At 42.7% G+C, this 27,839-nt stretch overlaps 1 protein-coding gene across 1 annotated transcript; it reads right to left on the bottom strand.

Annotated features, from left to right (window-relative positions):
- Nucleotides 1-4,317: 4,317 nt before the first annotated feature.
- Nucleotides 4,318-23,339, bottom strand: LOC139373489 (CDC42 small effector protein 1-like). Its single transcript, XM_071114066.1, has 5 exons — nt 23,152-23,339; nt 13,121-13,431; nt 8,195-8,299; nt 6,720-6,791; nt 4,318-6,368 (listed from the first exon to the last, which is right to left on the bottom strand). Exons 2-4 carry the CDS (start codon nt 13,301-13,303, stop codon nt 6,723-6,725), a joined length of 357 nt encoding a protein of 118 aa, XP_070970167.1. The 5' UTR covers nt 13,304-13,431; nt 23,152-23,339; the 3' UTR covers nt 4,318-6,368; nt 6,720-6,722.
- Between the last annotated feature and the right edge of the window lie 4,500 nt (nt 23,340-27,839).

Genomic DNA, 27,839 nt, shown 5'->3' with positions numbered 1-27,839 from the left:
AAATATTATTGAAACATTCTCAGAATGTTATTTAATTACTTGCAAATAACCTATCATTTCTATTCTCAGAACGTTAAAACCTCCCAGGAAAACTTTCACTGAACCATAATAAAACATTCTCAGAACCTAATTGCAACCTCCCAGAACAGTCAAATTTTTTTTTTTAAACAATCAGTTTTACTGGTCAGGAAACTTATGGATTTGTTCTCAGAACCAATGAGAAGCCAAAGACTTGCGTTCCCACAACTTCCAAGGAACCAAGTGTGCTAGCTGGGAAGCAACCGGTTTTATATTAATCATCATTAACTATTATTGCTTAAATTACACTGAACAAAAATATAAACGCAACATGCAACCACTTAAAAGATTTGACTGAGCTACAGTTTATATAAGGAAAAATAAGGAAAATAAATTCATTAGGCCCTAATCTATGGTTTTCACATGACTGGGAATACAGATCTGCATCTGTTGGTCACAGACACCTTAAAAGAAAATCAGAAATCAGAAAACCAGCCAGTATCTGGTGACCACTATTTGCCTCATGCGGCACAAAATCTCCTTTGCATAGAGTTGATCAGGCTGTTAATTGTGGGCTGTTGAATGTTGCCCCAATCTTCTACAATTGCTGTGTGAAGTTGATGGATATTGGCGGGAACTGGAACACGCAGTTGTACACGTCGATCCAGAGCACCCCAAACATGCTCAAATAGTGACATGTCTGGTGAGTATGCAGGGAAAGGAAGAACTGGGACATGTTCAGCTTCCAGGAATTGTGTACAGATCCCTGCAACATGGGGCTGTGCATTATCATGCTGAAACATGAGTTGATGGCGGTGGATGAATGGCACAACAATGGGCCTCAGGATCTCATCACGGTATCTCTGTGCATTCCAATTGCCAAATTGTAATTCTGTTCATTTTCCGTAGCTTATGCCCACCGCCACCATGGGGCACTGTTCACAACATTGACATCAGCCATCTGCCCAGTACAGTTGAAACCAGGGTTCATCTTTGAAGAGCACACTTCTCCAGCGTGACAGTGGCCATCAAAGGTGAGCATTTGCCCAGTAAACTCCAGTCAGGTCAAGACCCTGGTGAGGACGACGAGCACACAGATGAGCTTCTTTGAGACGGGTTTTGACAGTCTGTGCAGAAATTCTTTAGTTGTGCAAACCCACTGTTTCATCAGCTGTCCGGGTGGCTGGTCTCAGACGATCCTGCAGGTGAAGAAGCCAGATGTGGAGGTCCTGGGCTGGCATGGTTACACATGGTCTTCGGTTGTGAGGCCGGTTGGACATACTGCCAAATTCTCTAAAACAATGTTGGAGGCAGCTTATGGTTGAGAAATTAACATTTAGTTCTCTGGCAAAAGCTCTGGTGGATATTCCTGCTGTCAGCATGCTAATTGCACACTCCCTCAAAACTTGACATCTGTGGCATTGTATTGTGTGACAAAACTACACCTTTTAGAGTGGCCTTTTGTCCACAGCACAAGGTGCACTTATGTAATGATCATGCTGTTTAATCAGCTTGTTGATATACCACACTTGTCAGATGGATGGATTATCTTGGCAAAGGTGAAATGCTCACTAATAAGGATGTAAACACATTTGGCATGACAATATGGAACATTTCTGGGATATTTTATTTCAGCTCATGAAAGATAGAAACAAAACTTGTTGCGTTTATATTTTTGTTCACTGTAGCTGACTGCCTATGATGGAAGCATCACCTGGGGGGTAATATCATTTCATCCTTTTATTTCAATTTTTGTCCTAATAACGTAACTTTCTCAAATGTTTGTCTACCAAGAGGAAACAACATGCTTGTAAATCCCTCATCAAATCCATTGGAAGTACATCTATGGAACTTAGATGATGCTTTCTTAAAACACCAAGTTTTACCAAATTGGATTCTGGAAACGTCTGCTGTATTTTCCTTTAAGTAGGAAACTACTCCATGTGATCGACACGTTTATGAATAAACCCCAACGTCTCATGTTCAACTTAATTCTTGAGCTAGCACTCAATAGAACCCATTATACACTGTGACTTGTTATCCAGTACAGGAGTGAATGTGTTGTTTTTAGGAGCTCTGTTGGGTACAGTGGGAGGGTGTTTGGCCTCTACCAGCTTCCTCCCCTTCCACACAGCACTTAATAAAGGAACACAGAGGGAGTGGGGAATTTGGCCCAGATCGCAGAAGGTGAGACTGGCTGTTTGGACCCACCAGACACACAGGAAAAGGACCCTTACAGGGAGAGGAAGTGAGGTAGATGTGGGGAAACTCAATAAACAGGAACAGAGAACAGTGTATGAAGTTTGAGACTGGTGCCAGGCCGAGGTTTACAGTTAGGGAAATCAGGGAAATCAGGCTCGGCCGATCCCATCTACACTATAGGAAAAAGAAGTCCAAAGTTAGTCATTCAGGTCTTTAAAATAGGTGTTTTGAATCTAGAGATGATTTTACTGATGTTGCTACTTTCTTTACTGTGCATGCATCAAGATTTGTTTTCAAGCCCTTGATTAGAAAATCAAGATATGCTGTTCTGGGTTGTATACAGAGTAGATGGTTTGTTTGATATTGTATCTCATCATTGGCTTGTGTTTTCAATGTCCATATGTGGTATTAAGTCAAACACTTCTATATGATAAGTTAAATTAAAAAATAAGTTCATTATCATTTCTACACATTTTCTACCTGGTTTAAGTCATTTAAGTTCAGACTGGAATATTTTCCATTATAACATTTTTATTACATTTTTTATCTCGGACACCCACGACCCATTCAAACCTCCGAACTGCTTTAATCCCTAGTTTAATTCATTAGAATTTTATAACATCATCCATCTGATAACTACCATCAGTCATTGTGTAAGATTCATTACAGAACCACCACTACCAGTCATTATTTGGAGGCCCGATATAAACAGCCCATGTTATATATTAACCAACAGCTCCAACTTCTCATGCTGAAACCCAATGAAAAGGAGCTCTTATCTTGTTCCAGGCCCGATCTGATCTGCCGGCGGCTTTTAGTGTAATCAAGAAGCACAATGGACCATAGATTTCCTTCATTCAGGCGATGGGCTTTTGCTGGGCTCTGCCAAGGACAGGCCCCATGTGTGTAGTGGTGTGTTTGCAGCCAAGCGCCAAAACTATTGGCTATGCCCAATGTTTTATATAGAAACAGCATCCATTGTTAAAGAGGAAGTAGAGTGTTGAAGGTTTAATATCCTAAAAAAAACTAAAAAACAATTTAAACATTGAAGAGTGCCGGGTGAGAGAAGCTGAAAACCTTATGGCGAGGACAGGAGAGAAATCACTGGGCAAAACAAACACTATTGTAGGGTAGGTTCTGTGAGGCTCAGCTGGTAGAGTATGACTGGAAATAGTAAGTGAACAAACTGGAAATAGTAAGTGATGATACTTGAAAGTGAATTAGTGGGCAGCATCAAGTTAAATATATTTCTAGTCTGTGGAGATAAATTACAAATAGCTAACGCCAGCCAGCCAGTAGTTTGTGTCATCCTTGCCCTGTGTCAAGTTTACGCTACAGTCAGTGCAAAAGACAATAGTTTCAGTCTTTTCCCACATTGTTTACACCGAACTACACCTACCACATTTTCAGTTTTTCCATGGGCACTTTCCCCCCCTTCCCCAGTGAAGTAGGTAATGAATGTGTTATCCTGCACTCTGCTCCATGGTTTGACTCTGGGCTGCTCACACAGATTAAAATCATTATTATGTTGTTGTTGAGATTACTGTGGTCTCAGACAGCTGCTTGTAATAAAAACACAAGATGTTGGGGGATGAGATGTGCGAAGGCTGGATGAAACCTCTCGTAATAGTAAGTCTCTTCCTGCAACGTTGCAGTGTGATTTGCTCTGGCTGTTGGAAACAGGGGAACTTCAATTTGAGTCGCGTTCATCGCAGCAAATGTAACCACGGTTGATATCAACAGTGATTCGTTTACAGATTTTTGCTGTCAATCTGGGTCTGAAGACTAATTAAACACTTGAAATGTTTGATTTCCCTGAACTCAGAAAGTATTGCTGACTTATCACCAAACTGGGTATAATTTGTCTGCATACTATTCCCTAAATCAGGGGTTCCCAAACTTGGGGCTACCCTCTTTCAGAATTGGGGAACATTTATTTTTCATATGCACTTGTGTGTAAATAAGAATTTGTTCTTAACCGACTTACCTAGTTAAATAAAAAAAGGTAAAAATAAATAAATAAAATAAACCTCTGGAGGATGTGCCCCTTCAAAGTAAATGGCACTTTCAAGTAAACAAACAAGAAACACACATGGATACATAAAATAGACTGTATTTTCAGGAGGGAAAAAGCCCAGAAGCGGAGAAAACACACAGATTTGCGGCTGTTGAAATACTTCCTCTACTATCACACCAACGTCCACATAGGATGACTGTGGAACACATGTGCAATTCAAACTAAAGAGGGAGACCCAGGAAAACAGTGCAACTGAAAAAAAGAAAGCACGTACATTGCATCCTGGAATCTCTTCAGTCAGAGATAAATCTTCAAATAAAACTTTTTAAAAAATTTAAAAATAAAAACCCAGCTCCACAGCTGACAAAAATATGGAGGGCAGTCGTAAAACAAATAATAAAAATGACTCTCTCATACGGCAAGTGTTTGCCTGAACTGTAGTAGGCATGCATCTAAATGTCATATTGAATACAATGACAACAGTGGGTCCATTTACCAGTAATGAGGCAAAATAACTTGATAAATTGAAAAATAACAGAAAGCAAAATCAGCCATCACTTTCTCACCGTAGTATTATAGGCTTTGCTGTTTCCTCTAACCTGAACTGTAGATTGCCATTGAAACAGAAAGCCCATAAAGTCACCTTTCAGAATAGCTAAAAAGTGAATGAGCATGTCTCAGCTTAGACAGGCAGGGGCCAATTCTAAGAGGAACACTGTGCAACAGGAGAACCAAGGCCAAGTTGCCATAGTTTATGATACATTTGAGATGTTGGCGTCATAAACCTGCTGAACTAACAGTCCAACTAGATTAGTTTTTAGATAAAGGCAAAGGATTAAGATTAGTTATTCAGCTTTCAAGCGCTTACAAGTGGATTGCGCAAAAAGACTACTACCCCATACAAACTTGTTTAAAACCTCAAAAAGGGAGTCTATGGGACATGACAGAAGGTAATGAATCTCTTCTTTTTTGTGTCACGTACACCGGATAGGTGCAGTGTTTTACAGGGTCAGCCATCGTACAGTGCCTATGAGCAAGGCACATCGATACATTTCTCACCTTACTTGCCCCAACGCTCTAACCGCCACTGGCTTCCTGCCAGCGCTATCCAGTGTTCAGATGTGCTGGTGTTAAAGGTGTTAAAGCAGGCATGGTAAAAAAAAATAAACTAATATCTAAAGGCATAACTTTGGCAATAACACTTAAGGTAGAAGTATATATATATGAGAGGGTTGTCTATGAAAAACTTGGCGTGCGTTTGTAAGGAAGACTGAGTGACTAATGGTGGAATGTGTGTGAGAAAGACTAGAAAACTTCTAAGAATCATCCACGTGAAATGGGCAAAGTGCCAAAACATTAGCAAAGTAGGCCTACACGTGACCACTCCCACCCTGTATGTCTACAGTGCTGCTAAGACTGGATCTTAAACTGCTCCAGACAAGTAGCGGGTGGAGCCAGGGGTGATGCCACATCCTGCTTGTCAATTGAGCAACTTTGCTTCCAAAACCTAAATAACAACTTGACCACTGCACTTTAGCAAGACATATGAAAAGTGCCTGCTTGTCATGGCACTATAGGAAACATATGGGCTCAGTTTCAACCATTTACTACTTATAAAGGCATTATACTCATTACAGACAACACTTTTAAAAGGGCACAAATGCACGCCACTTCGTGTCAAGAACAAAGAAAACTTTTGTTTGCGTTATTGAAAGAGCAGTATCACACTTGTGAGACGGTCTTGTTGGTGAAATATGAAATGTTCGGACAATCCCTTGCTTGAGACAGAGGCAAATGGGAAAATCTGTATCCGCCAGCAGCCTGAAGTGTAACAAATACCTCCTAAAAGCCCACACACAATCCCGTCCAGTCCCCAGTGCTGAGTGAGAATCCAGGGTACTTTCCCGCTTCAAGGCAAGAGTCATGTTCCATTTGAAACTGGATGATGGGGGACGAAAGGGATTCTGGGAAATTAAGGCATCTTTTTTTAAATTTATTTTTTGTGCCATTTGCGGTGGTCATTGTGGGCCTAAGTGCAATATGCAGAGTTGGTCCATGAAGGTTGGCTTGAGGCTGGGTCAGAGGAAAGGGGAAATGAGCTCACGTCGAGTCCTTGGATTGGTCCAGATGTCTGAAAACGCAAACAAAACATGTCATTGGAGAGCAGTAGTTTCTGAATAAAAAGTTAAACATTGAAGAATATCTTCAAATACAAAAAAAATAAAAAAATACACAGTAAGGCATTAAAAAAAAGTTTTCCAAGAACTTAGGCTAGTAGTTCATCGTCGTCATGTGGAAGAACAAAAGATAAGGAGAGCCATCCATTAATATCCCACTCATACCGCTTGACAAACAATTCCCCAGTCTAAAATAAACTAATTAAGATGAACACTTTCAGCTGGACATATTTATTTAACCCCTAAAACAGTATGATCTAAAGAGTGAGTATGTGTGCACACTGGAGTATATAGACGGTACTTACTGGCTATAAGAGGCTGCTTCTGCCATTGGTGCTGGGTCCTTTGGACCTCATCTGTTCCTGGACTGACCCTGACTGCATGAGGGACAAGAGCAACATGGCAGTCATACGAACATCACTCCCTGGTAGAGTCATGTCAAATTCAGTGGAGCGTCAACCAGCAAGAACAGAGGACATTGAAAATATGACCTGTTTTCTGGTATTATGTCAAACTTGGTGTTATTAAAGATACCTTGAGTCATTCCACCTGCAGCTGGATTACACAACCCAAACTGTGGTTGCTAAGTAAGTGCCCTTCGCTCACTCACAAATGGTGTGATATGTTGATATTTCATATGCCGAATGGGAACACACTGTAGCCCTACAATCCCGAGCGGTTGATGGATACCCACCTCTAGTTTATGTGGAAATGCTAACTAACTTTGCAACATTAGAACACGGTGCATGAAAACTCAAAACAAAAACCTGTAGTCGGAATACTGACAGCGCTGAAGGAGACAGTGTCAAGATTACACAGACAGACGTTTCGTAATGGTGTTATGTAATAATTCTGCTTCAACAAAAAAGGCAGCAGTGTTTGTATACCACACCTATTTACACTGTGCATCATTATAAGGGTTAGTCATGGTTCGCAATGGAGTCACCGGCTTAGTGGAAACACAAAACCTATACGCCTCTCATTCGGCATTAAAGCTCATTAAGGTTGTCAATGCTAAGTAAACAAGACTTGATCACTGGTGAGTTGACTTGGTTTTCAGTGGGATGTCTGAGTTCCCCTTTAACAGGCACAGAAAGGAGCTCTTGTTTTAGGTTGCTGTGCTAGATGATTGGGGGAATCTTCAACCAGCGTTGCAGGACACAGAGGGGGCCTTTCATTTAGCAGCCAAGGCCTTCCAGCTGTGTCCCCTGTCACTGTCCCTTCTCTGTGTGCCCTCTTGAATCACTCCCAGGGAGGGAAGAGGGACTGAGTAATAGGGTGTAGGGAACATCATGGGCATGAAGTGGTAGGGAGGGGGTCCATTTCAGGGCCTGTGTTTCACAGGACCACTTCCGCCTCTTGCACAGGCTGAGCCTTGTTCAAAAGTGAGGCTGCAGGTGGCTGGCTGGAGATGGGCCAGTTAGCCAACGAATGGGTGTGGGACAAGTGTAGCAGTTCATGTATGAAAGCAGTGTTTTTGTATTCATTTTTGTCCAAAGAAAACCTCTGGACAAGACTAATTCCCTGGTTTGTACCATGGTGCACCGAGATGTTTTAAGCAATATCTTCCAGACTTGATCCAAGTGTTGAAATAACAGTTTTTAAAAAATGAATTTGACCTGCAATGCAAGTACAACGCAAAGACCAAATAATAGTACTCACTATGAGCATCCCAACGGCAATCAAGATTACAGACTGACCTATCATTCTTCAAAAACACTGATTACAAAATGTGTAAAAAGGATTGTCTTCATGAAAGTAGCCAAAACTTTATACATACCGGCGGCAAACCTTCCGCCATCTCCCCGGAGCCAATGTGTGTGAGGTGCATAAAGTTTGTGGGCTCTCCGATCATGCTGCAGTCAATCTTCCTCCTCTTCTTTTTCTGAAACAAATGCAAAACGCCAGAGGTCAGTGGCCAGTGACCTATAGTAATTCAAATATGGCTAGGCAACTGCATAGCACAGCGGCTGTGCAACCAAAAATGAAAGCGAAATTAGATTTTAATTCAGAAGATGCTCTAAAATTACAACATAAACATGCACTTAATCGAACAATGATCAACATGTTGTCTCCAAATAAGCAGCTTATTTTATTAAAGACACAGGAGAGGAACACTTATTTGGTTATAGGTGTAAACCATAAGGTGGTACATTGTTCATGGGATGAAATACTATAGAACAAACAGAAGTTGATGCTGGATAGTAAACAATGTCAAAAAAGCCTCTATGCAAAAAACTTGCAGAAGTAGTCAAGTAGTGGATTTTTACATTTATTTGTATTTATTTTTTAAATGTGATGGCTTAGAATATTACATATATTGTTCTTGCTATGCATAAGCCATAAAACAAACGAAGGCTTTTTAATTGTCCACTATATTGTTAGTTTATCATCTCCTGATGCAGGCTAGCAGGTACCATAGCCATTGACCATTTCAATACAACATGGTGAAGCCCCAAGATTGCCCTCGCTAGAAGCCTGTGTTTCAGACATAAGGAAGTGGATGGCTGCAAATGTTCTACTTTTAAACTCGGACAAAACAGAGATGCTTGTTCTAGGTCCCAAGAAACAAAGAGATATTCTGTTGAATCTGACAATTCATCTTAATGGTTGTTACAGTCGTCTCAAATAAAACTGAAGGACCTCGGCGTTACTCTGGACCCTGATCTCTCTTTTGACGAACATATCAAGACTGTTTCAAGGACAGCTTTTTTCCATCTACGTAACATTGCAAAAATCAGAAACTTTGTCCAAAAATGCAGAAAAATTCATCCAAGTTTTTGTTACTTGTAGGTTAGACTACTGCAATGCTCTACATTCCAGCTACCCGGATAAAGCACTAAATAAACTTCAGTTAGTGCTAAATATGGCTGCTAGAATCCTGACTAGAACCACATTTTGTTATTATATTACTCCAGTGCTAGCCTCCCTACACTGGCTTCCTGTTAAGGCAAGGGCTGATTAAGGTTTTACTGCTAACCTACAAAGCATTACATGGGCTTGCTCCTACCCATCTCTCTGAATTGGTCCTGCCGTACATACCTACACGTACGCTACGGTCACAAGACGCAGGCCTCCTAATTGTCCCTAGAATTTCTAAGCAAACAGCTGGAGGCTTTCTCCTATAGAGCTCCAATTTTATGGAATGATCTGCCTACCCATGTGAGAGACGCAGACTCGGTCTCAACCTTTAAGTCTTTACTGAAGACTCATCTCTTCATATGATTGAGTGTAGTCTGGCCCAGGAGTGTGAAGGTGAACGGAAAGGCTCTGGAGCAACGAACTGCCCTTGCTGTCTCTGCCTGGCCGGTTCCCCTCTTTCCACTGGGATTCTCTGCCTCCAACCCTATTACAGTGGCTGAGTCACTGGATTACTGGTGCTCTTTCATGCCGTCCCTAGGAGGGGTGCGTCACTTGAGTGGGTTGAGTCACTGATGTGATCTTCCTGTCTGGGTTTGCGTCCCCCCTTGGGTTGTGCCGTGGCGGAGATCTTTGTGGGCTATACTCGGCCTTGTCTCAGGATGGTAAGTTGGTGGTTGAAGATATCCCTCTAGTGGTGTGGGGGCTGTGCTTTGGCAAAGTGGGTGGGGTTATATCCTTCCTGTTAGGCCCTGTCCGGGGGTATCATCGGATGGGGCCACAGTGTCTCCTGACCCCTCTTGTCTCAGCCTCCAGTATTTATCCTGCAGTAGTTTGTGTCGGGGGTCTAGGGTCAGTTTGTTATATCTGGAGTACTTCTCCTGTCTTATCCGGTGTCCTGTGTGAATTTAAGTATGCTCTCTCATTCTCTCTTTCTTTCTCTCTCAGAGGACCTGAGCCCTAGGACCATGCCTCAGGACTACCTGGCATGATGACTCCTTGCTGTCCCCAGTCCACCTGGCCATGCTGCTGCTCCAGGTTCAACTGTTCTGCCTGTGGCTATGGAATCCTGACCTGTTCACCGGACGTGCTACCTGTCCCAGACCTGCAGTTTTCAACTCTCTAGAGACAGCAGGAGTGGTAGAGATACTCTTAATGATCAGCTATGAAAAGCCAACTGACATTTATTCCTGAGGTGCTGACTTGCTGCACCCTCGACAACTACTGTGATTATTATTATTTGACCATGCTGGTCATTTATGAACATTTGAACATCTTGGCCATGTTCTGTTATAATCTCCACCTGGCACAGCCAGAAGAGGACTGGCCACCGCTCATAGCCTGGTTCCTCTCTAGGTTTCTTCCTAGGTTTTGGCCTTTCTAGGGAGTTTTTCCTAGCCACCGTGCTTCTACACCTGCATTGCTTGCTGTTTGGGGTTTTAGGCTGGGTTTCTGTACAGCACATTGCGATATCAGCTGATGTACAAAGGGCTATATAAATACATTTGATTTGACCAGGATATAGACCTTTAGCCATTTTAAGTGTTACATAAGCAACCTTGACCGATGTTTACAAACGTGCTGCTGACCAAACGTTGAACCCTGTATCCTATGAGCTAGTCATGTAACAAAAACAAGGTAGACCGCTGTGTGTCTTTTCTTCTTGACGTCATCTTGAATTCGGAGGATCTGTTGGAGCATGCCTACATACCCAATGAATCAGGCATCTTACCGACCATTCTTGTTGCTACATTGGCATGACAGAGGAAAGCAGTCATTCCCACAGACTCGGAAAGACAACCTCATGACCATTTCAGCAGGCATATTGAATCAGTGAACACCTAGCAACGTAAGATGCCAGGAATTGAACTCAAACAACACATGCGACCAAATAAGGCAACCCTATACTTTTCTTGGCTCTATTGACATTCTTCGACGATCAAGTAGGAGCCTCTCTGTGTAGACCAACTTCCGAGTATCAATACGGCAATGGATTAAAACTTAAAACACTTTGCCGTTTGGTACTTTAGTCCAAACAGCCCTTGAAAACATTAAAAAAGGCATACCAAACCTAACCAAATGCACAGCTGGTTGGCCATCCACTCAAGTGGCAGCCATGAGTCATACCAAACTCAGAAATAAGCCCACACTACAACGTTGCATAACGGGAGGTAGGCTATCCAGTGGCTGATTGATGGAAGGTCTAGCTAATTGGTCAGCTGCGTGTGCTGCAAAAGAGAAACCGTCGCTTAGCAACTTATTTCAAGAGAGGCCTTCAGTATGTGTAATAGCAACCATTTGGTGTCAGAATCCCTTTGGCATAGCCTGTGCTTAGAAAAGTGGGTAGCACCTTACGTGACTGACATACAGGAAATTAGGCAGACCCAAACTACCAACATCTCATGAGAGCATCAGTAAGAAGAGTCTCAATGCAGTAATATATTAAAAAAAAGACATGCCACACAAGCCCCTTTCCTCACTAAACAGTTCCACCATGTAAACCCCTGCATGTATTTATATAAAGTGGCGTAACTGTACAGTCCTCCCTCAACAATAGAACAAACACAGGCCCTAAAAATAAATAAGAAAAGAGGAAGGGAAAAAGCCATCCCACGGGACAGTGCCCCAGTACCCTTCCTCTCTCCTGGGCCCAGTCCCCTTCCTCTCTCCTGGGCCCAGTCCCCTTCCTCTCTCCTGGGCCCCCGGGTTCATTGTTGACGAGTGGGAACGGATGAACACAACCCGCCGTTACGCAACTCTCCCTGCAAAACCCGGGCCAGGAAAGGGTGCCGCCCTGAGGTCAAGGGTCAGCGGTCGCTTCTGGAGAGCTAAAGGGAAGTCCTTCCCCTCTCCGGCGACACACTGATATGTTCGGTCATCAAAAAGGACCTCTATTCACCCCTGTAATGCTGGCCAGGATTCCATGAAATGCTTTGCTTTGAAACACCTGATGACGCTAAGCTACTCTAGGTCCAGGCTTTATAGTTCCCTGGACAGATCGATTCAATCGTAGCGTCATTAAATCAAAATCAGACTAGAATGTAAAGATAGTAAGGACATGTCTTCAATACAGTCCGTCCCAATATTGTGATGCCTACATTACCGATGGACACAACTATGCACGGTCAAAGTTATAAATATGGGTCACATGGTCAGTGAATATTAATGACTGGCATTCACCCTAAGTACAGTGCACGTGAAATAACAAATCAAAAGATGGCACTCAAGATATCGCTCATGATGTGGATGCCTCTAAACGGCAAGCTATAAAACCCCTGTTTAAAGATATCAGCCTGTAAGTGAATGCAGATGGAGTCTGAAAAACACCATAAATACATCAGCCTTTGCCAACAGATTTATTGGACTTTGATGCATTTAAAAAAAGGGTCCCCCGTAACATCTTGGCGTAAAAAAAATAATGGGTAGATAGATTGTTGGGGAGTGTTTCACTTTTGGCTGTTCTAAGCATGCATTTGTCCTAAATCCCTTGATTGGGCCTCTGTACATACCAATACAAATCTGATAACTTTGTGTTGAATGCAACAGCCAAAAACACAAAGTTCTTGTGTGTGGTCAGAGTAAGCATGCTTGGCTGCCTGGGATGCCCAAACCTTGCCTTTGGCTACAAGATTAGCCAGGGACCTCTAACAACCTCTGTGGAACTTGGCAAGAGAGGGCTGAATAGAATTGGCCAGGATCTAATATAGCGCAAGCTTGGGGAGTAAACTTCATAGTCAAATACATCTATTAGATGAGGAATTTTGTGAAACCTGACAAAGAACGTTGGAGTAGTGGGCATTTTATACCTCTACATGAGTAAATAAAAGGTCAGCTGGCCCAGACTCACCGGTGGGGGTTTGGCCACCACGCAGCAGCCCATCTTGTGCCAGAACTCGCTCATTCCTGGGCTCCGCCGGTTCTGTCGGTTCAGCGCCCTGCTCTCTGTCGCCGCCCTGCAGGCTGGTGAAGACAGGTAGCCTCTGTGACCCTCAATCTTGGGATAGTCCTGATGCATCCAGATCCCTTGCATCAGATAGCCAAAGTTGGTCAATCCCCAAACCCACCGCCCCCAAAGGTCAGGTCCTGATTCGCTCAAGCCTCCCGGCGTCTTGATCCTTCTTCGGGTATCCAGTCAGATTAAAGTCTGCAGGGTTTAATCTGTTGAGACAGGAGTTTATTAAAAAAATAAACAGCCAATGTAATGTGAACATGGTCCTACTAGTTCATTTTATTTTTAGCCAACATATCACTGCAAGCCTAACCTCCTAAGGTGGTAGCAAATCAAATGTATTTATAAAGCCCTTCTTACATCAGCTGATGTCACAAAGTGCTGTACAGAAACCCAGCCTAAAACCCCAAACAGCAAGCAATGCAGGTGTAGGAGCGTACTTCTTACTGGATTCTACCCAAACCAGCATCTGATCTAGAACAGTGTTTAGCTCGCACCATTTTAAAATGATGCAAACCTTTGTGAGTAAGTCTGCTTCATGAGTGCCGAACTGTGCCGATGACGACACATTGACTCACATTGCCCCGTCCCCCAGTTCTAAGACTCAAGGGTTTGTGGTCTGACCACAGAACATTAGACATGAGAAAGACATACCAAGGGTGAAAAAAACCTATTTGCAAACAGTAAGGACCAGTTGTCCTTGTAAGGGCCTAAGCATCCGCCTTTCGCCTCTAGGTTGTTCCCATCTCGTCCCAGTTCCAGCCTTGCTAAGTCACATGAGGACGCCTAAATGATACACTGTGGAGCACCATCTCCGAAGCCATTTATATGACCTCTTTTGCAGTGTGAAAGAAAGTTCTGCCAAGACCATTATTGCCTTCATAAAAGTTTGGTTTATACTACTTAGTGTCGTCTTTGGTTTATCGCCATGCTTAAGGTGGTCACTGATGAGCCGTTAAGGCAAATTAGAGCTGCGGCTTTCTGGCATTTTTATTGGGATCCCCATTATCTGTTGCGAAAGCAGCAGCTACTCTTCCTAAAAGGTCCACACAAAACATAATACAGAACATTAATAGACTAGAACAGAACTACAAATAAAACATTAAAAAAAATTAAAAAACAGCACACAGCCTACATCAACACATAGGAAAAAAATCTGGGTCAAATAGGGGAGAGTAGCGGCGCCATGGTTACCGCCTGCTCCAAGGACTCTGCTTCTGCAGGTTGTTTTCCACTACTGTGCTTGGACTTTAGTTTACTTTGGGCCCGCTGCCGATCGTTTGATTAAACTTTTCATAATGACATGGCTCTCCTCCAGCTCCGCTTTATCGTGCCCAGAGGCTGTGTGAGGAAACTGTTTAGGAATGTGTGTGTGTGTGGTGGAGAGTCTCTCTCACACACACACACCTTTTCACAAGAACAAGGTCAAGCCTATGCTCTCTCAAACCCGATACAAAAAAATAGTGTAGCAATAACCTCCTTAAGACATTAGAATTAGCACAGTTCTGGAAAAATGTGCACAAAGCTGTTGTTTTCCAGAACTAAGCAAGAGCAAACCTAAGAGTGGGTCACTTGATAGCACAAGCACATTGCTGCCATTTGGGCATCACAGCGGTTTTAACAGGTACGCTACTAGCCTGACACACTCACTGTATAGTTCACTTATAGGCTTTTTGGTTAACATTCATCGGGGCAGTCAGAGAGCTAGTCGACTGGTGCACGGTAAAGGCATCAGGGTTGTAAGACGGTCAGTGGGTGTAGAGACGGTTCTCAGGCCCCATGGCTTATTGGGATGAAGTGTGAAGTCTGTACACAGACTTATGACGACATAAAGGGTGTGGATGGACGGCAAGGCAGGCAGGCTGGCACAAGTCAAATAGGACACAGGCGTCTGTAGAGTTGAGCCACTGGCCGAGCCAGCCTTGCACGGGCAAAGTCTGGGTCTAATTTCTCTCCGCGTTGACCTCTTACGGTTTCACCCCAGAGCAGGTACACTTTAAAAAAAGGGATTATAGTGAGAACACACAGCATGGTGAGAACACAGCACTCGGAAAGAGGGATAGAACTGTGAACTGTCTATAGGACAGCACTGGGGCTCGGAATATCTCCTATGGTACACTATTTAGAGGAGAGTAACCTCATGACCAAGTTTCCCATGATTCATAGCATGAAAAGAAGAACAGAGGGTGGGGGTAGGGACAGACTTGGGGCAGTTGAAATACTTGTCTGGTGAGGTAAGGATTAACGGAAACTCTCGCTTTGGGCTCATCTGGTCTCTGACGGCATGCTCATCACCTTGTATAAATAAACCGGCTTTCCAGAGACCTGGGGCAGTCTCTCTCTAATTTGAGGTTTCCCTTGAAGAGCAACGAACGATGAGCAAAAACGAACCCTCTTCAGAATTGTGACAGTCCAGTTCTGTTGAATTACTACTGGAGACTCATCTGTTGAAGTGCTGGAGAGACCTTGATAAGATGGTGCTACATTTTGCATATCTTCTAAGGCCACAGCTGTTTATTTGTTCAACTACTACAGGCTACCCTGTGGGAACAGGGAAGAATCGTTCCGGTTCCCCAACAGGGATTTTTCCCCCACCCAACTTTGTCTCATTAAATGGGCAAGGTGGTTCCTCAGATGGTACAAAAATGGTTGACAATTTAATAGTTCTTCACCCTGTCAGGATCCCTTGAGACAACATCACGTCTTTGTGTCAAAACCATCCAGCAACCTTCTACGGATGCATGTGTATCTTTGCATCGACAGAGTGAGAACTCAGAAGTGTTTATATTGCCAACACAAATAATGGAATCCTCCTGCCCTCACTCACTGGACTCCTGTGTCAGTCCAGATTTCACATGATCCTCAGTGCTGCTGAGGCTTCCCTGTTATCTGTGCTGAACGGGCAGAAAAGCCAAAACAAGAAGGTTGACAAAGAAGCAATGTGAGACTAACCTTATTAAAATGACACGGCAAACACCACAATGTAGCTACAGTAGCAGACAGCATGTGATGCATGAGTCCAATTGTCGAGTATGTCACCTAACCCAGCTTTTGTCTTGGGGGAGGGGGGCTTATTAAAATGTATCTTCAAATTAAAAAAAATAATGAATACAAGGCATCAACTTGACCAGTCTAAAGCAGTTAACAAGACCTATTGTCTCAACGTGGGTTTGTTCATTTCATATCCCCGTGGGTAGGCTGACAGTGACGATACTTCCTGCTAACTCACCAAACACTGACGTGGCTAAAAAATTCCATAGACATGCTAACAGACATCCCTGTAAGGCAAAACACATTTCATTGCAGCTCTCTTTTCCAAATAGGCAGAATGAACAGCACGTGTGTATAAAAACGTCAACGGCTACGATCTTAGAGCTTGTATTTGAAAGAGATAATGGCTACAACTTACTGGGATTTATGAATTGAGAAGCAACACAGACAAGAGGTAATGTGAGCAGAGATATTGATGAAAATGACATTCGACCCGGACTAAAGACAAGCTCACAGATGCTCATACAACACACCAAAGGCAACAACAACAAAAAACACAAAAAAAAAGCTTTCCATAGAAGTCCCCCTGATGACATGGGCTCATAATGCCAAGCTCTGTTCCCTCATAAAGGATAAGGTGCCAGGTCACACTATAGACATTAAGACAACGCCTCTGGCCTAGACGAGTAGGGAGTAACCTAGCGTGATGACCAATTAATAGAGCCAGATCTAACAGTATTATATGTGAGCTGGAAAAGATACAATTGGAACCTTAGGATTCATACACTGGTTGTGATCCTCGCAACTCAAAAATCAATCAATGAGATCTTTCAGCAACAACAATGTTGAGATGAAGATGTTTTGATACCCTTGTTGGATGTTTTAACGAGGCAATCTGCAGTCGAAACAATAAACAAAGCGTTTGACCGCCACGGTTTCTGTAAAAGGCGGAGGGGTGGGGCTGAAGAAGTGGAACCACTCAAATTCATACGCGGAGCATCCATGACGTCAACATTATAGTTTAAGCAGTGTTTAAAAAAAAAAAAAAAGGCTATACAGCGTTTCTTTACATTTACTTAGTTTACAAACATTGGAGTAAAACAAGCTTCAATTTTGGGTTCTAATGCAGTACAATAGTTGAACTAAGCTCATGAGATATTTAGAAGTTATATTCCTTGAGAATTAAATGGGTACATATCCATAAATGTATGTAGCAACTGCAGAATGCCCCCTCAATGGTCCCAGTTATTTTGCAAATGCAATAGACCTGCAAGCTACCTACCTACCTACCTACCAACCAACTGGGTGGAATCTTAGATGTGGGTCAGTGGCTCACTGTCAAAAGGCGAGAGGAAAAAGGAGGGCAGTGGTTTCTAACGGAGGAATTACAAATGAGGCCTTTTCATGGGATCTGGTTCTTTTAAAAAAATATATACTTTACAATTGGTTAATGGCACATTTAAAAATAGCAGACATCAGTTTTCAAGCAACAGCTTGAGCACAACATGGATCTTTCACGGAATCCAGTGCACTGCCATCCACGATCTGATGACTGGTTCAGGTGTTTAGAATTGTATTGGAACTGAGGTCTTTAGAACGGTTGCTTTAAATCGAGAAAAGCATCAGTGTAGTGATTCCTGCCTGGCACTAGATGAAAAGCATCAGTGTAGTGATTCCTGCCTGGCACTAGATGAAAAGCATCAGTGTAGTGATTCCTGCCTGGCACTAGATGAAAAGCATCAGTGTAGTGATTCCTGCCTGGCACTAGATGAAAAGCATCAGTGTAGTGATTCCTGCCTGGCACTAGATGAAAAGCATCAGTGTAGTGATTCCTGCCTGGCACTAGATGAAAAGTATCAGTGTAGTGATTCCTGCCTGGCACTAGATGAAAAGCATCAGTGTAGTGATTCCTGCCTGGCACTAGATGAAAAGCATCAGTGTAGTGATTCCTGCCTGGCACTAGATGAAAAGCATCAGTGTAGTGATTCCTGCCTGGCACTAGATGAAAAGTATCAGTGTAGTGATTCCTGCCTGGCACTAGATGAAAAGCATCAGTGTAGTGATTCCTGCCTGGCACTAGATGAAAAGCATCAGTGTAGTGATTCCTGCCTGGCACTAGATGAAAAGCATCAGTGTAGTGATTCCTGCCTGGCACTAGATGAAAAGCATCAGTGTAGTGATTCCTGCCTGGCACTAGATGAAAAGCATCAGTGTAGTGATTCCTGCCTGGCACTAGATGAAAAGCAGGTAGCAGCTACATTAATATAGTTGGTGAAGATGGGTCTCTTCAAAATCAAGTTATTCAGGTCTGAAAGAGGTCTAGTGTCCATTTTCCACATCATCTGCTGTGTGCAACTACGCATCAATCCCAAATTAACATGGGGAAGAGAACCATTAGCCCATAACACGAGTATACATAAAGTCCTGTCCTCCCAGAATGACTTACTGGTAGGCTTAATGAAATAGGTCTCCAAAGTGACTCTCATGAATCTTTCATGATTCTCATGAAAGATTAAGTATGGTCAATGTATACATAGACCTATTGCTTACAGTATAGGAACCTCCCTTTACCCCCACTACTTAGGTCACTAATGTGGCAGTGTACACTGGGGTGTCCTTTTAAAGAAAGGAATGAATAAAGATTAAAGTTGCTCCTATCTGCAACAAGTATAAAGTCAAACGTACAGGAAAGGACGCAGTTAATGTCACAATGGGATTCGACACTTCCATGACTCAATACAGCTAGTTTGACATTTCCTGCTATCTTTATCGGAATTATCAACCCCCCCCCCTGCGTGTCACTGATAGGTTACTCCACAGAGTTCCACACTAGCTATATATATACACACACACACACAAATTTGATTTTTTTTGGGGGTTGCTACATGATTCCATAAATGTTATTTCATATTTTTTAAGAAAAACCCTTGAATGAGTGAGTGTGTCCAAACTTTTGACTGGTACTGTATGTGTGCAGGGCCAGGGGAATTCTATCTTTTAGTTTGTTAGCGTTTTCAGTTCATGTCTGAGGTGGTTAGAACAGCCACTCAGCAGCTGAGCCTGGCATGTAGGGAGTGTACTTTACCCCCTGCTAGTGTATATGTATGCATGTATGTATGTATGTATGTATGTATGTATATATTACACACACAAACCATTTTTTATATATGTATGTATGTATATATATAAAAAATGGTTCAAATTTGTGTATTTGGGAATTCTATCTTTTAGTTTGTTAGCGTTTCCAGTTCATATATATAGTGAGATAACTTCACTGTTGAAGCTAGGAACACAAGCATTTTGCTACACCCGCGATAACATATGCTAAATATGTGTATGCGACCGATAAAATTTGATTTGATATTCAACCCCCTCCTGTATCAAAGTATCAAAATGTATCAAAATTTAATTATTATTCATTTATTTTTTGTTTAACCCTTGGCCTACAATGCTTGCGCCACTGCAGAACTCAAATGAATCTAATTTACCACCCAACCCTAAGGTAAACTAGAGATCTGAGAAATAGTTAAACGGGGAGAATATACATGGCTTGATGAAGAGATTTTACAGGATGGGATGGGTTTCTCATATTGGCACGATGCGTAGGGTGTTTACCTTTCACTCCAGCAACCCAGGTTGGCTTCCTTGCCCAGGCGTTGCTACATTGGTGTCAGAAATGGGATGGCGGCTGTGAGGCCATCAGAACGCACGGCCCAGACTTGTGAGAATTTGAAGCATGGGGGGGGGGGGGGGGGGGGGGGGGTAGTAGCCTACAGTGTTGCCTGAAATTTTATGAATGCCCATCTGTGTTAAGCCTAACATATGCAATACACAAAAAGACTTCCGGTCTGGACAGAACCAAGAATAGCCATCCAAAATATGTCGGCTCGTGCTTACTGGGGTGTAGCCTACCATGTCGCTGGCAATGGAATTGTATGAATGCCCATCCATGTGGTAGGTCCACCATTTGTGAAACAGGCCGTTGCATTGGCTTTATTAGTCCTGATTCCTGTGACTAATCAATTTAGCTATTCAAGTACTGAATACAGGGTTTCTATACAGCACAGATATATTTAGATTTATGACATATCCTAATTCTGCTACATGATTTATGACAAATACATTTTTTGGACGGGACATTGGTGGAACGCCACAGGGATGAGTCTCTAAAACAGCACCCTGGAGAGGCACGCTGGGAATGGACAAGCAAAATATTTTGTGCCCTTGCCTTTGACAAAGTGGACACTGCTTATCACATGGCGGCATCAACGCTCACCTAAAAAGCTCTTATGCCACTGGTTGAGGGAAATTGCCACTGTTTCAGGGCATAATTATGTGAAGTTATGTGTTGTTGTTTGTGGTGCGTCTTGGTCAGTTTAGCTCAGAAAATGCCACCCTTATCAATCTGCCGACATAGGGAATGAGCTATGTCAGAGACGAGGGTTGGCTACAATATTATCAAGCTGAAGACCTCAGTGAGGTTGGAGCACACAGTATTGAAGAGGAGCCAAATCTATCCCTGACCAATGGACTTTCCCATAGAGGAGAAGCAACAGTGAGGGAGTACGAGACCATTTACAGTCTCATCCCAAAACTATGCCCTCCTGAAAATAGACCACAATGGCTTACTTTACCCAATGCAGTCAACTGACTGAACCACTGTCGCCAGCCTGACTTCCCTGAATGTTTTAGACCTCTAATTTGGAACTGACAAAAAATAAGAAATCTTGTCATAAACAGGCTATGCAATTTGTCTAGCTCTCTCATCTCTTAGAAGAAATGAATACTCAGTGTCTTGAGGGAACATATTGTTACTACTTTAATGTAAAAAAAATTTTTTACACATGTAAAGTGTTTGGCCCATGTTTCTTGAACGGAAATAAAAGATCTCAGAAATGTACCATACGAACAAAAATCGTATTTCTCTAAAATGTTGTGCACAAATTTGTTTAAATCCCTGTTTGTGAGCATTTCTCCTATGCCAAGATAATCAATCCACCTAATAGGTGGGGCATATCAAGAAGTTGATTAAACAGAATGATCATTACACAGGTGCACCTTGTGCGGGGGACAATAAAAGGCCACTAAAATGTGCAGTTTTGTCACACAACGGCACAGATGTTGAGGGAGCATGCATATGGCATGCTGACTGCAGGAATGTTCACCAGAGCGGTTTGCTGATGTCAACGTTGTGAACAGTGTGCCCCAGGTGGCGGTGGGGTTATGGTATGTGCAGGCATAAGATACGGAAAATGAACACAATGGCATTTTATTGATGGAAATTTGAATGCACAGCGATACCACGACGAGATCCTGAGGCCCATTGTCGTGCCATTCATCCGCCACCATCCCCTCATGTTTCAGCATGATAATGCACAGCCCCATGTTGCAAGCATCTGTACACAACTCCTGGAAGCTGAAAAAGTCCCAGTTCTTCCATGGCCTGCATACACACCAGACATGTCACCCATTAAGCATGTTTGTAGATGAGTGGGACAACCTTCCACAGGCCACAATCAACAGCCTGATCAAGTCTATGCGAAGGAGATATGTGGTGCCGCATGAGGTGGTTTCACCAGATACTGACTGGTTCTACTCGCCTACTTTTTTTAAATTTTGGCATCTGTAACCAACAGACGCCGATCTGCATTCCCAGTCATGTAAAATCCATAGATTTGGGCCTAATGAGTTTATTTCAAGTGACCGAAATCCTTATATGAACTGTAACTCAGTCAAATCTTTGAAATTGTTGCATGTTGCGTTTATATTTTTGTTCATTGGATGACGACATCTTCTGTATGGGGGAGTTTTGTTAAGAGTCCTGACGCTGGGTATGAACAGTATCACGCATCCCTTGCGTTACTATTTTGGAAGGATAATGACTTCATCTTTCATATCGGCTATAAATCATTTGTAAAAAAAATAAATAAAAAAAACGACATGTTCAATTGAGAAAATTTTACAGGGTTTACGTTCCCACATGCCCATGCGCGTGTTTACAGAAGACAGATAGAGGGACCACCTGTGCTAACTATCTAGCATGCTCTGAACACCTGTTTGTAACGCCGGGTTTTTCCCCAAACTTGGTCCCTGGGGGGCCCCCATAGTGCACGTTTTGGTTTTTGCCCTAGGACTATACAGCTGATTCAAATATCAACAAGCTTTTGAGTCAGCTGTGTGGTGTTACAGCAAAAACCAAAACGTGCACCGAGTTTGCGAAACGCTGGTGTAACTCTTGACAAATACTGCTTGTTGAAACTGTATTAAAGCCGGTTAAAAACACTGTATATGTTGCATTTGTGAAATTATCTTGACGTTATATGAAAGTAAAGGGCTTCATGTTTCTAGAACCGTATCACAGTTTAAAATAGATTCACTTTAGATTGAGTTTGGCTGCTAGAGCCGGTCTACCTCAAAATAAATACATATCCTTTCGACCTTAAGGAGTAACGGTAGACACTTGGGCTAGCGGACTAAACTCCGGTTTATGAAGTGTCTGGACTTCAACACGGAGTTTAGTCCGCTAATCTTGGGCTAGAACTACTCAAACAAGTGTTTGATTTACACCTGACAGATCACACTCCAGCCAAGCAATTTCCAAGGGAATAGCCACAAAATACACTACATAGCCAACCTTTATGTAGCTCGATGGGCTAAGCATTATTTAACCAAATAGTAATGACTTCGAGTTTGATCGAATCTGGTCGTTTCCTTTAAAAGCATAAAACGTTCAAATGAATCAATGTTGAAAGTGTCAAAGTGCAAGGATATTTAGATTCTAGGCAACGTAACACAATTGTCTCTGGGTTTGGCCAACTCTAAGCCTTCTCAGTAAGAGAAACATTGTAACAATGACCACGTACCCCCTTTCATTTCCAGAATTAGCTAGTAGGCTAGCCTACATGAAGAACAAAGTCTCAATAGCGGCGCTGACTTACCTCCGTTCTTAAATGTACCCAAACAATGTCGATATCCAGTAGCAAAAGTATTCGCTGAATGCCCTTTCAAACACCAACGTATAGCACCAACCACACTTATGCTGATTCTCGGTTTTTCGAGGTGTGGTTCTAAGTTGTTCAATCAGGAAATTGAAATGTTTAAAATGTTTTTTTCAAAAGCTTATTTTTGCCGGTAAAGTCAAACAGCACCCCTTATGGACATAGACACCATTTGACTTCGCGTCATCATAAAGTCAACACTGCCACCTACAGGGAAATTGCAGATGTAAACATAATTTTAGTACACAATCCAAGTTTCAAATTTAAATGTCACATGCACAGTGAAATGCCTTTCTTGCAAACTCAAAACCCAACAATGCAATAGCAGTGTATTACTAGAAGAATAAAAACATGAGAAATAAGAACATGAAATATGAAATACACAATTACATAAGTAAGAATACTATATACAGGAAATATTTTAAAAAGTCAGTTCCAATACCATATTGCCATGTACAGGGATACTGGAGTGATGGATGTAGATATGTATAGAGGTAAGGGGACTAGGCAACTGGATATAAGATAAACAGAGTAGCAGCAGCTTGCATGTGAGTGGGTGTGTAGAGTCAGTATAAATGTATGTGCATATTATGTGTGAATAAGCAAATGGAGTGAGTATATGTGTGTCTAGGGCCCTGTGAGTGTGCATAGACAGTGCAAACATTGAAATAAAATGTCAATAAGGATACAAGGTAAACACAGTCCGTGTAGCTCTTTATCAATTATTGCTTGGGGGTGGAAGCTGTTCAAGAGCCTCTTGGTGTCAGACTTGATGCACTGGTACCTTTTGTTGTGTGGTAGCAGAGAAAATTGTCCATGGCTTGGGTGGTTGGGAGACGATTTTCCAGGCCTTCTTTTCATACCACCTGATATAGAGGTCCTGGATGGCAGGGAGCTCGGCCCCAGTGATGTACTGGGCTGTCCGCACAACCCTCTGTAGCGCATTGCGATCAAAGGCGGTGCTATTGCCATACCAAGCAGTAATGCAGCCAGTCAATACGCTCTCAATGGTACAGCTGTAGAACCTTTTCAGGATTTGAGGGTCCATGCCAAACCTTTTCAACCTACAGAGGGGGATGAAGCACTGTTGCACCTTCTTCACGACTTTGCATGTGTATTTGGACAATTTTAAGTATTTTGTGATTTGGACACAGAGGAACTTGAAGCTGTCTACCTGGTCCACTGCGAGCTTGATAATGGTGTTGGAGTCGTACATGGCCACACAGTCGTGGATGAATAGGGAGTACATGAGGGGACTAAGCGCACACCCCTGTGTGGCCCCTCTGTTAAGCGTCAGCGTGCTGGAGGTGATGTTGCCTACCCTCACCACCTGGGGTTGGCCTGTCAGGAGCCAGAGTCCTAAGCTTGGTGACAAGCTTGGAGGGGATAATGGTGTTGAATGCTGAGCTGTAGTCAATAAACAGCATTCTCACAATAGGTATTCCTCCTATCTAGGTGTGCAAGGGCAGTGTGGAGAAAAATTGAGATTGCATCGTCTATGGATCTCTTGGGGAAGTATGCAAATTAGAGTGGGTCTAGGGTGGCTGGGATGGTGGAGTTCATGTGTGCCATAACCAGCCTCTCAAAGCACTTCATGATTACAGAAGTGAATGCTACAGGGCGGTAGTCATTGTGGCAAGAAACCTTGAAGTTCTTAGGAACAGGAATGATTGTGGTCATCTTAAAACATGTGGGGATTACAGACTGGGACAAGGAGAGGTTGAACATTACTGTGAATATGCCTGTCAGCCGTTCTGCGGTGGGGCAAACTCCCCCCAAAAAGTTTTATCCATGCCAGCAAGCCACTACACAACACAACACTAAACAATACATTAATTGGACTATAACGGTGACAAACGGTGCCCACAAACTGTTAAGAGGCTACATAAAGCTGTCCCAATAGCAGAGTACCAACAACAGTCCCAAAACTTTACCACCGCTACACCTAGCTATCAACAGAACCTTGTCTGGTAGAGAAACAGTTCATTCAGCCTCATTTACTGCCTTTAAAAAAACTTTCTGAAACAAATGTGGTTTCTACTGACAATTGAGATGTGCAAACTATGACATAAGGGGACGACGAGCGGATAAGAGCTAATCCGTAATTTCGATTAAGACATTAATGAGCGAGCTAGGACGGACGTAGTCAATATAACTATTTGTTCAGCACTTATGAAATGTACAGCGACATGCTTCAGAACATGGGCCGTTCTTACAGTATTCTCCCTGTACATCAAGTCAGAACAGTAAGATAAATAAAGGGGGCATATAAGCAGACAATGAAAGCTCTTACAATATTTGATGATGATATTTTTCTAAAACTGGCTATAGGCTACATGTGCACCACCAAGTCAGAACAGTAGGCTAAATTATTAGGGGAAAAGGGACCAAATTATTAAGGTGAGGCACATGGGCTACTACTAACAGCTTACTACACAACATACACTTAGTATTATTTTCTTAGCTACATTATACATATCTCCTAGGCATATGACATTATTTATGCAGCAGCATAAAAAACATTTTTGGACCCACCTTGTTGTGCTGGGCTCACTTGAACAGGAAGGAGGCGCGGCGGTCCTTCATGGGCACATTTTGTCATCAAACTTTGTCAACAAGGAGTGACGCAGTGGTCTAAGGCACTGCATCACAGTGCTAGCTGTGCCACTAGAGACTCTGGGTTCGAGTCCAGGCTCTGTCTCGTAGCCGGCCGCGACCGGGAGACCCACAGGGCGGCGCACAATTTGCCCAGCTTTGTCTGGGTTAGGGGAGGGTTTGGCCGGCAGGGATGTCCTTGTCCCATCGCTCACTAGTGACTCCTGTGTCAGGCCGGGTGCAGTGCACGCTGACACGGTCGCCAGGTGTACGGTGTTTCCTCCGACACATTGGTGCAGCTGGCTTCCATGTTAAGTGGGCATTGTGTCAAGAAGCAGTGCGGCTTGGTTGGGTTGTGTTTCGGAGGACGCACGGCTCTTGACCTTCATCTCTCCCGAGTCCGTACGGGAGTTGCAGCGATGAGACAAGACTGTAACTACCAATTGGATACCACGAAATTGGGGAGAAATGTTTTACCCAGGGGGCTTGAAAAATGTATACATTTTAAAAAACAACTTGGTCAACAAACTCCTTGTAGATTTTGCGGTGACATAGTGTCCCCATGAATAACAGAACACTTAGCCAATCACGGTGCATCTAGAGAATATTACCAACACCTATGCTCTGTATTTTCCACTGGCTGCCCCACCACCACAGAAAGCACTGAGCTAGGCTTAAACACCTGTATTTTGGAGCCGTCTTACTCAAAAAAGCAATATATATAAAACATTGTTTGCAAACTGATATGACACATTTTAATACCAAAAGAACATGCAAAACAGGCAAAAAATAAATATATGCAGTACCAGTTAAAATTCTGGACACACCTACACCTAGTTTTTCTTTATTTTTTACTATTTTCTACATTGTACAATAATAGTGAAGACATCAAAACTATAAAATAACACATGGAATCACGTAGTAACAAAAAAAGTGTTAAACTAATCAACATATACTTTAGATTTTTCAAAGTAGCCACTTTACCTTGATGACAGCTTCGCACATTCTTGGCATTCTCTCAACCAGCTTTACCTGGAATGCTTTTCCAGGTAAAGGAGTTCCCACATATGCGGAGCACTTGTTGGCTGCTTTTCCTTCACTCTGCAGTCCAACTCACCCCAAACCATCTCAATTGGGTTGAGGTTGGGTAATTGTGGAGGACAAGTCATCTGATGCAGCACTCCACCACTCTCCTTCTTGGTCAAATATTCCTTACACAGCCTGGTGGTGTGTTGGGTCATTGTCCTGTTGAAAAACAAATTATAGTTCCACTAAGCGCAGAATGCTGTGCTAGACATGCTGCTTAAGTGTGCCTTGAATTCTAAATTAACCACTGACAGTGTCACTAACAAAGCACCCCCACACATCACACCTCTTCCTCCATGCTTCACAGTTGGAACCACACATGTGGAGATAATCCGTTCACCTACTCTGCGTCTCACAAAGACACGGTGGTCGGAACCAAAAATCTCACATTTGGACTAATCAGACCAAAAGACAGATTTCCACTGGTCTAATGTCCATTGCTCATGTGTCTTGGCCCAAGCAAGTCTCTTCTTCTTATTGATGTCCTTTAGTATTTTTTTCTTTGCAGCAAATCGACCCTGAAGGCCTGATTCCCGCAGTCTCCTCTGAACAGTTGATGTTGAGATGTGTCTGTTACTTGAACTATTTGGGCTGCAGCAGAGGTAACTCTGAATCTTACTTTTCTGTGGCGGTCCTCAAGCCAGTTTCATCATAGCGCTTGATGGTTTTGGCGACTGCACTTGAAGAAACTTTAAAAGTTCTTGAAATTTTACGGATCAACTGACCTTCATGTCTTAAAGTAATGATAGACTGTCATTTCTCTTTGCTTATTTGAGGTGTTCTTGCCATAATATGGACTTGGTCTTTTACCAAATAGGGCTATTTTCTGTATTCCACCCATACCTTGTCACAACACAACTGATTGGCTCAAAGGCATTAAGAAGGAAAGAAATTCCACAAATGTACTTTTAACAAGGCATACCTGTTAATTAAAATGCATTCCAGGT

This window comes from Oncorhynchus clarkii, chromosome 18 (assembly GCF_045791955.1).
Source record: "Oncorhynchus clarkii lewisi isolate Uvic-CL-2024 chromosome 18, UVic_Ocla_1.0, whole genome shotgun sequence".
NCBI lineage: Eukaryota > Metazoa > Chordata > Actinopteri > Salmoniformes > Salmonidae > Oncorhynchus > Oncorhynchus clarkii.
This window is presented reverse-complemented; position numbering and strand designations above follow the sequence as displayed.

Excerpts from the sequence above, each read along its gene's own strand:
- LOC139373489 (XM_071114066.1), bottom strand. The coding sequence starts at position 13,303 with ATGCAAGGGATCTGGATGCATCAGGACTATCCCAAGATTGAGGGTCAC. Across the intron at positions 8,300-13,120 it reads TGGTGGCCAAACCCCCACCG|AAAAAGAAGAGGAGGAAGAT; the intron begins GTGAGTCTGGGC and ends CATTTGTTTCAG. Across the intron at positions 6,792-8,194 it reads TGGCGGAAGGTTTGCCGCCG|TCAGGGTCAGTCCAGGAACA; the intron begins GTATGTATAAAG and ends TCCCTCATGCAG.